This window comes from Aptenodytes forsteri, unplaced genomic scaffold (assembly GCF_000699145.1).
Source record: "Aptenodytes forsteri isolate BGI_AS27 unplaced genomic scaffold, ASM69914v1 Scaffold13, whole genome shotgun sequence".
Classification (NCBI taxonomy): Eukaryota; Metazoa; Chordata; class Aves; order Sphenisciformes; family Spheniscidae; genus Aptenodytes; species Aptenodytes forsteri.
In genome coordinates this window covers 1,370,378-1,380,752 of record NW_008794543.1, presented here as the reverse complement: position 1 = coordinate 1,380,752, position 10,375 = coordinate 1,370,378, and the positions used below count along the sequence as shown (strand labels likewise).

At 38.9% G+C, this 10,375-nt stretch overlaps 1 protein-coding gene across 1 annotated transcript in view; it reads right to left on the bottom strand.

Annotated features, from left to right (window-relative positions):
• KLHL2 (kelch like family member 2) overlaps nucleotides 1–7,893 on the bottom strand; it is a 60,445-nt gene extending 52,552 nt beyond the window's left edge. Inside the window, exons 1-2 of the mRNA XM_009272315.1 lie at nucleotides 7,775–7,893; nucleotides 3,227–3,333 (exon numbers count right to left, since the gene is read on the bottom strand). Of these exons, the coding sequence (XP_009270590.1) occupies nucleotides 3,227–3,333; nucleotides 7,775–7,812 (145 nt within the window). The 5' untranslated portion in view covers nucleotides 7,813–7,893. The remainder of the gene's footprint in view (nucleotides 1–3,226; nucleotides 3,334–7,774) is intronic.
• Nucleotides 7,894–10,375: the final 2,482 nt, after the last annotated feature.

The following is a 10,375-nucleotide window of genomic DNA, read 5'->3' as shown; positions in this document are numbered from 1 at the left end:
AGCAGGGCCTGTTGCGACAGGACAAGGGGGAATGGCTTTAAACTAAAGGGGAGTAGATTTACACTAGATATAAGGAAGAAATTGTTTACACAGAGGGTGGTGAAACACTGGCACAGGTTGCCCAGAGAGGTGGTGGATGCCCCATCCCTGGAAATTCAGGATCAGGTTGGACAGGGCTCTGAGCAACCTGATCTAGTTGAAGAGTCAACTAGAAACTAGAAACATGCATTTAGTCCAACCCCCCGCCCCCCCCCCAACGGCAGGGGGGTTGGACTAGATGACCTTTAGAGGTCCCTTCCAACCCAAACTATTCTATGATATGCAAAAAATAAAACCCAAAAACAAAGGCTTGCTTCTATCTTTCATGCTAAACGGACATGCAGTCTTACTACAATTCTAAATCAGTCCTCTTGTGATCCAGACTTGTTTGACAGATCACATGCAAGAAACCATAGATTCACTCACAAGGCAGTCTCAGTCTAGAATTCAATCTGCTGAAGAACTCAGTTCATGACTGGAAGTTGCACCACCATATCTCCACAGAGTTGTTAGTGACAGGAAAGCATATCGTGAACAGAAAGGAAAGCATATCGTGATCAGAAAGGAAAGCACTGAGCTGATCCAACCTCCCAAGCAGGAGCAGCAGAGCACTAGTTGAGTTGAAGTTACTAAAAGGCTATCTAAAAAGCTTATATGGTTCCTCACAAAGTAATGTAAGGAAGGCTTTTTTTTTTTTAAAAAGAATTTTACAAATGGAGAATGGAAGCGAACAGAGCAGGTAATTCCCTAAGGATAACTGCCTTGGCAGAAGAGAAAATTAAACCTTGTCCCAAGTCAGGCCCTAGGGCCACTGAAGTGACCCTTCAATGATGTTTTATAATCCTTTCCTCTAATCATTTAAGTGCATTTAATTCAGATCACAATATACATTTCTGTAGAATTTCACCACATACAGAAGGAAGAATTATTCCTGGTAACATAGTCCCAGATGTTTAATCTTTCTTCTCCCCTCTACTTAAAATTGTTACTAGCTTTAAAAGGCAGTAACTTTTTCTTTCTCGGTATTTAATAGGGCTACTTCTACCACTGCAACAAGTGGAAACCCAGGCAGAGGGTTTGATCTCAGTTAATGCCATATGCCGTCCTGCACAGCAGTCAGTACCCAATGACTCAGAGAAAGAAGGAAGTAACCTGCAAACATGTCCAAATATAAGCTTCTAATTTCTAGTCAAGAACTAAACCTGAAGCATAAAAGTGCAATTTTTCTTACTGTCTTTTCAGTCACTGATTTATTCTGGATGGCGGAAGATACTTTTCCATTTGGTTGTAGCTGGTTAAGGGATCAAACTTGCTTATTTGAACTTGTGGAGTACTGGATGAGAATACAAATCCACCTGAGAAGTGCGAATTGCAGGGTTCATGGAGATAACAATTACGATGAACTTCAGGATTTTTTCTGTGGGGAATGATTGAAACACACCAACACCACAGCTGTGCCCTGCTGAAAGCAGCCTATGATAGTGGTATAAAATCTGTTGATAACTCTTGAAGCCACAGCTGGATACTACTTAAACTCCCACCAATTTGGTTCACCAACTACACAAACATTGCCACAGATGTATGGGTTAAACGCTTCCCACTCAATACTCAGGTGAGTGTTCCCACCTCCCATACCCCTGGGGGTCAAAGACAGCCTACATCTAAAAACATAAAATAAGCAAAAAAAAAAAATTAAAAGGGACTGAAACAAGGAAACGACCAAGATTTCAGTGATTCCATCTGGAGAGTGGCCACAGACACCGCTGCACTGGCGTTCCTAACAAGTCAAACTTCTCCACAGAAAGGGCAGTCGTAACAAGCAGAAATGTCTTGTCTGCCACAGAAAGCATAATATAAAACTTGTACTCTGAGTAAAGAATATTTTCAATGCGACAGTCAACAACAGTTAATCTTTAATACAGAACTAATGTAAGAGGCTTGTGTTTCTCTGTTACTAAGGTGATGAAAAGGAACTGTGGAAGCAGCTGTTTTCATTCTAACTTTAAAGAAAGCAGTAAAAATTAAGAAAGAATGTATCAGTCACCCGGAATGTTTGTCTCAACCACATACGCAAACTTGAAGAACTACTAGAGGAATAGATATTTAATTTTACACACAACTTTAAAGCACTGTTGCTGCTAGTAGTGACTCCACTTCTAGCTTCGGTTGTGTCAAAATATTTGCATATAAAATCAAGAATAATCAGCTGCTTCCCCAGGACACAACAGTATTTCAGATTTCATCAATCTTCCAGTTGCATACAATTAAAGTTATTAAAACACCAATTTGCTTGTATACTGGCCGGCCAAGAGTCACACTTCTGCCTCCACCTGAGCTGGTGGTCAGAAGCAATAAGTTGCAGAGAATTCTTTTAATTTCAGTCAGTCAACATTAACAACCAAATTGGCACGAGATTTGAGAAGGAACAGACAAAAATTCAGAAGTTAATTTTAACATGCATTTAGTAGCACTCTCGCTTTGACACCAAATTCCACATGATTTCAATGTGATTTATAACCATTATGGAATTAAACCCGCAGCACGGGAATTCAGCTGGAGGCTCCTATGAACCTGAACCTATCTTAGCCTCGTAAGCCCTCAGCATTCCTGTTGTAGCAGCAAAGCAGGAACTTGGCCAGCATGGAGCGAGCAGAGGCAGAATCAAGCCTGCACAGAAAAGTTGTGGCAATGATGCAGAGTACATCTGTCATGGAGAATTACCCTAAAAATACCGCAACATGCACTCCAGCTATAGGCCACCAAAGCCACAGAAAGTTTTTGTATCTGCTAACAGCCTAGAGTACTCGGGGTCTGAAGAACGTAGCAGCAGTAGTTGTTAAAGGACACAATTTACTCCAAAATTCGCATGAAAGTTATTTTAACCTTCTTTTGGACAAGTGAGATTACTAGAGCCTTAAAGGGTGTAACAACTCTACTATTCCTGGCTTACTTAACATATAAATTTGATTAAATGAAGGAGACTTTTTAAAGCATTCATCATGCTAACAAAGAATAAATTGCCAGTATGTCCTTAGACTGCAAAAAAAAAATATTCATTAAAAACCCAAATGTTCCTATTGGCTTATCTAAAAATTAAATGAGATCTTAAAGAGCAAAAGTAATTTAATTTTGTGCTTTATACAGTTGGATTGGATTCGAACATAGTAAGTATTGAAACATTTGGTACCTGTAAACATGGCATGGAAGTAGGGGCTGCAGGCGGCTAGCACAACTCTATGCGCTGCAATTTCCATGTCTTCAGCTACTATCGTCACATCACACAGCAAGTTTTGACTATTTAGAAATATCAGAGAAGGCAATTTCACATAAATGAACTACCACAGAAAAGCATATAATATCACACACAGTTTCTTTTCCCATGCCCTCAAAAGAGGCAGGCATGGGAAAATGTTGATGAAGCATTGTTTTTAAATGCATTACACAACCACATGGCTATTACTCAGTCGGATTACAGATGGTGCTCGGGTACACAGAACTTTCTAAAAAATCAAACAACTGAATTGTGATTTCTTGCACAGACTTTTTCTGCATTGAATAACCAAAATTTGTATCAGCCCAATTTATAAACCTTCTCACTAGAAGTCTGGGCCTCTCTGAATAACTGTGATAGAAAAAAAGAATTTGATATACACAAACACTAAAAAAATTATATAAGAAATAAGACTTCACAGATAAAGAATCCAAACTTCAATTGTGATGCCTGAGTTACATTACACTGGAAGCTCATACCTACTTAACTGTTCAAAATCACTACTCGATCATCTCTATATTTACTGTTTTCCAAGCATTTTTCATACACAGCCCGTGCACACAATAGCAATTTTTTTTTCCACTCTGACCAGTTTAGAATTTATGGTTAACTTCGTATCTTGCCTGACTTTTTCTCTTCATTACATCCATTTGCATTCTCGTCCTTTGAGACTGTAATACATATTTCCTCCCTCTTCTGTTGTAACAAAGTAGCATCTCATTTATAATCATTCCTAATACAGGTGTTTCCAATGCAGTTTACAGCTATTGGATATACCTCTTCCAGTTAAACCTACCACACCGTGTACTCTTTATAATCCAATTTTCTAGATGGAAAGAGGAGGGGGAGAAAAAAAAAACCACTACACACCACAATATCAAAAGGCTGCAATCTCCCAGCATCTAAATAGCCATAGTCACAGTCGCCTTTTATTTCCTTCTCATGCTAGCACTCTCCCTGTAAAAGTAGCACACAATCCACAAAACTCAGAGCCAGGGCAACAAAGGGAAGAGGGGAAAGTACAATTTAACAGAACGTATTCCTTAGGGACGGAGCTAGAGCTGTACGTCAATCCAGTGACCTCTATTCTCAGTACTTTTGAAAAGATAAATTTTTACCTTTCTTGAATATATATTGCAGCTAGAGTGCAGACTTTCTTATAGCTTGCAGCTACCACACAGAGTTGTAGCAGAGACTGGGGTGAGCAGTTGCATTTTGCTCTGGCAGAGCTAGAGCTCTCAGCCAGACTGCTCAGATATTCACCTCAGTCCAAAGAAAACTCCGTGACCTCTCAGCCTCTGCAATCACCCGATTTCTTTGAGCACAGCCTCAAGTAAGGTGGCCTTGTGGAGGTCACACCAAAAATTTTGGTGGCCACAACTAACCTTTAAGGCCATATTGCAATCCTGGCATTAGAATATTTTCCCCCTTTCGGCTCTTAATACCTACAGCAAATCTCATAAGTTTAGCTTGCAATATGGCTATTATCAAAAAAGACGTATAATATAAGGTAATGACCATACCCAGATGAAACACACAATTCAGAGGAGCTTGAAAACAACTATTACATTTATTATATAAAAATTGAAACAGAAAGCTGCACATAAGAGGTTGTCAGATACCCAGCTTTTTCAGACACCTGCACGTATCCTGACAACAGGAACAAAAGGTTTTATACTTAGCTGCACAGAAATACCAAAGATAACCATGAAGCCAGAAGCAAGAGAATTACATCAATACAAAACTCCAGCTAATTAATTACATTGCGCATATATAGACACAGAAACTTAGAGGTAGTCCAGGTACATCTCTAGTCTGGAACTGCATTAGGTGAATGAACACACTCTGTGTTACTACAAAGCTGACAAGCGAAATAAACTACTAAATAAACAAGCTTATAAACTTAATCATGTGCTCTGCTGCAAGCACCTTGTGGCTTCCACAGCAACTCAGCACCTTCATTTCATGAGGGCACACCAATTTATTTCAGAAAAGCTTGCATTCTGAAGCTATATCGTACTAATTTGCTTGTATAGAGCGACTGAATCAACAGAGCTGTGGGGGGTACACCATCTTGGTACGGGAAAAGAGAAAATGAGAAGGGGGGGACAAAAAAGTATAGATTTAAGAACAATAACTGGTTACCAGCTTGCAGGTTATTCTTCATTGGTTTATACAGAGAAAGGTCATTACCCACATCTTCAAAAGGCTTTGGTAAAGTCTCGTTTGTAAGAATGAGGATTTTAAAAACATATAGGCAAGGTCAAATTTCATTGTGATAAAAGCAAATTATAATGAAGAGGAAAGACAGGCATCAGAGGGTAATTTCTTCATATGTCAAGAACTAATTAGCTATCCTAATGATCTCTGACTCAGTGTTGAGGTGATGGTGAGTAATGAAATGACAAAAACTACCAAGGACAAAATTACTCAAATTTGTCAAAATTTGAAGGCACAGAAAAGCCCTCTTATGAGCTAACAGAACCAGGCAACTTGACAGCTGCCAAAAATGTAATATAAACTCACAGACTTAAGCATTCCAAAACCAATGTATTTTAGGTGCTTAAGCAGATGATTTCTTCACTAGTTATCCACTTTCTGGAGAGTATACCTCTGGCAAATACCTGCTTGTGCTACACTAATGAAAAGAACTGAGACAGAAACCACTTTAAAAATGTAGTCAATAAAATCAGAAAGATCATTTACTTGATTAATATTAGGTCTTCATTTAGAGTAATGAAGTCTGAAACATTTCTAAAATATTTATTTTTTCAAAGTAATACAAATATTAACGTTTATAATCTTATCTAATTAGCACTTACCATTTTAAAAGCTGTACTCGGCTTAAACAGTAAACATTGCTGCATCAACTACCTTATTAAATAAGAACTACAGTTAAGGTTTGCATGGCACTGCTCCTGTTCCAACTTTAACTATTTATACATGTAAGACAAAATTGCTCAAATTGCTTTTACAGCAATTCGAATTTAAGTAACCATGGAAACTAAAGTATATTCTGAAAATAATCCACGGCCTTCAACAATGCACTCTGCTGGAAGACCACATATCTTTTACTTGCAACACAACAAAATGCAGGTAAGGTTTCTGACTTCTGAAACTGTTGTAAGATTCATTCTAGGAAACTGTTTCTTCATCTAAACTCTTGCTTATCCTTAGGAAGTCATGGCTACTGGTTCCAGCCAGGCTTTATTACACTCCTTGAGACACTGAATCTGATTACTGGGATCATTGAAAAAGACAAGGGCGTAAGTAAGGTGAAGCAACAAGTATCAGTCCTTCCAGCATAAGGTAACTAGGCTGTTAACATACTAGAAAAAGTCTCTGCTCTTATCCCATTATCCTCAGACTATGGAAGTCTTTGAGCTGGATTTAAGTCATTTATTGTCAGCGTATGATTTTCTCCCATCTTCCAGTACAGTACAAACTGTCACAGCCAGATAAATACATTGATCTGATCACAGTATCTACCATAGTATTAAAGATTTACCCATACGGAACAGCGAAGATCAAAGGCAGAGGCATACTTTAATAGGGTATAAGTTGCTGTCTTTTTTTCAGCCGAAGCCTCTCCAGTTTTTAATCTTATATGGGAAATACCAAAGGACTACAGGATTTTCACACCCTCCGGTATTGTCTATGCTAAAGTGTTTTATTTATTTAATTTCTTCACTGTTGCTGTTAGTTATAAAGCTGAATTACTGTCAGTGATAGTTGCGAGTCCTAATTACCAGAGCTCAGTTGTGAGCTCTAATTACCAGCTGTCACAGTTTTCAACACCATCTCACCTACTCATATGTAGAAAATAAATCAATACGGGTGCTAAGAACAGCATCAGCACCAGTCTCCCAGTTTTGCTGAAACTGATGGTAGTATCACTCAAGGTCTTACAAAACTTTATTGAGAAAAGTTACTTTCAACATTTGATTTGGGAGTTCATCAATTCCTCCCAGGGCGCAAGCAAAAAATAACTAAGAAAAGAAAGCGTACTGTCAGTTGGTTTACATTTGTTAGACTGTGATCTATGTCTCCAGACTAGAAAATTTTAACATTTTTCCAGTTCACAGCCTACCACAAAAATCAACAACAGGCATACAAAGAGCCTTAGGCTCAACTAAAGAGCCACTTTTCATTTATCCAGGATCAGCTACATACAAGACAGGATCAGTAGCTGGAACTCTGTAAATGCAACCTCTAAATATTTTTCAAGTCTCATAAACCTAGTTTTGATTAACTTATGAGGGGCAAAAACATACTGCACACATTACAACTATCGTCACATGACTATCATTCAGCTATCACTTCATTGTAGATTTAATCCTTCTCATCAGCTATACTTCTGGAATTGCATGTTCTTAACAAATAAACTATTATTATTAACTTAAATGCAAATGAAAGTAAAAATGTATTATGGACTCCAGGCAGATGTACAGAGTGAAGTAATACCTTCTTAATTCATTCATAACTTTAAAAGCTTTCTTCATGTGCCATGGATTTACTGTAATAGGACAGTGAATTTCAGTGTTATCATCTTTCAGATCCAAGGGCTTCTGATGACAAAGTTTGGTACATCTGGAAAGAAAGAGAAAAAAAAGAGGAGAGTTAATACTTCTGTCTAATCTCCAGTTCTGTCACTCTTATTTTCTCCACCTTCATCTTGGGGAGGAGGAGAAAAATCTGCACTTCAACTTATTCTTTACTCCAAGCAATTTTGGTTTCCCTATTACCAACAGGGTGGAGGAGTAGGTAGAATTCCTGAGGAAGCAATAAGTTGGCGACCAACATTAGTGAGGTTGACAAAGGCACTCAGGGCTAACAATAATCTTGACTAACGAAAACATGAAGATGATGCCCTAGAATATTTCCAATAAGCCCTGAAGTGAGGTGAGAAGCAGGGGTTCGGAAACTTTTAGCCCGGTGCCCGTACAGATCGATGGCAGAACGCAGCATCCATCACCCCAGTCTCTCAATGCCTTCACCGCCTGTGAGACAAGAGCCACTCTCTGCCCTTCCACCAGGACCTCCCTTACTGGTTCACGCAACTCCCAGTTCACCTTTGACAGGAAGACATGATGACTACTGTAATTGTCCAGGCTTTCCCTAGCAGCAGCATGAGATATAGGTGAGTGTGAGGAAAAACTGGGTAGTTTTGCAGATCCACTCAATGTTTTGAAAAGCAAAAGCGACCAACCTCTGAATTTTTCTTACTCGCAAAAACCCACCCAAAATAGCAAGAGAAAAACTAGGTAGTGTGACAAATCATTAGCTCTATCTACAATTATCTCTTTCTATAAGAAATACCCAAGTTCTACAGACACTAACTTCTGTAGAAAAATGTACATCCCTCAGTCACTAGGACTGTCCAAACAGCAAGTGGGTTTTTCATGCCAAGCCAAGCCAGTTAGTTTCGTGTTTACAATCACAATGTTATTCTTATAAGGCAAATTACATTGTTGTAGTACTTAGAAAATGCTTAGCATCAGTGATGTTTTCACCTACACTATTGTAACTGTATTTCTGAAGCTCTGAGCTGGAAATAAGCAAAGTCACTGAAGTCACTTGGTGGGGCAACTGACCCTGGTAGATCAGAGATCTGATTTCAAATGAAAACTCAATCTTACTTGCTTTAGGTAAGAATAGTCCAACTGAACGTATGCATTGACTCCCGTAATTCCAGCCTCTCCTCTACCATAACTAAAACCTTTTACCTGGGCATGTCTAAAGAAGCTTAAAAGAAAAACTCAGCGATAATTTAAGATTTTAACCTAGATCTCTATATTCTGTGCACTATAACAACATGCAAAGCAAAGTAGTTGGCTCTACTTTTCATGATTCCAAAACTAGCTACAAAATTTTGGAGCAAAACAGCATGACACTACTTCAAGCAACAAAGGAATAGAAAAAGTCTCTATAAAACACTGGCTAACAAAGTAAGATCCATCTACAGAGCTCAAACTACTACCAACTTACTACATTGCACCATGAAACTGCTATGAATTAAAAGTTGCATGCTCAATTTTGAAAGTGATACAACTCATTACTGAAAGAGGCCCACTAACAGACAGCAATTTTGCATCAATCAGAAAAAAAAAAATCAAGTTACATGTTATAGAGCACATACACATGCTGCTGTATGGAGGTAAAAAAAAAAAAAGACATCCTATCTAGCAAACTCCTTTAGACTGAACATTACTCTTCTAAATTAAGGGACATGTAGTCATCAGCATTCAAAAAAATGATACACAGAAATCAGTGACTTCAGGAAACATTCAAAACACCAAAGACTATCTGTGAGGAAGAGACCCAGCTTTTAATTATACCACTGACTTCTCAAGTCCAAGATAAGAACACTTCTTCTACGGCACCTTTTTACATCCCAAAGCAATGCATCAGATACTGATGTGTACAGATCTGCATACGTATACAGACTATATACACATCACATACAGATACGCAAGAAAAAAAGTGGTCAGAGTTGCCTGTAAAGAGCTGCCAAGCAACCTGGATAGACGGAGGAGTTCCTATGGAGCGTAAATTCATTTGCTGAAGTTTCATCAATTTGTCACACAGGATGACTTTGTTTCAAGGTAATGAAGCCTACAAAACCGTCAGCCACATGCCTTCTGTTTTGAGAACTGCCAGTCTGCCTGAAGTTACTGGACTGTCTCTTACCATTCCACCAGCTGGGTCAAAGCTGTCTGCAACTGGTTGCCTTTGGTTTGTTCTCAAGAGCCTCACCCGCAGCGTACCTGAAAACACAACCTCCTGAAGGCACAGAAGGAAGCTACACTGAACTGGAGCATATAAAATACTGGATGAACCCAACTGAAGTGCAGCTGGAAATACGTGGCTTGCCTAGCGCACTGCTACTAAAAAAGATGCTTAACTAAATAACCAGAAAACCGAGAGTGTGATGAGCATGACTGCTGAGTCAAACAGGGAGTAATTTGGGACCACATATGGAGGAAGCAGAAGGAGTGAGGGGGAGGAGGGAAAAAAGAAAAAAAAAGCCTGTCCCCGCAAGCTGGAAGGCACCGGGGAAGGCGG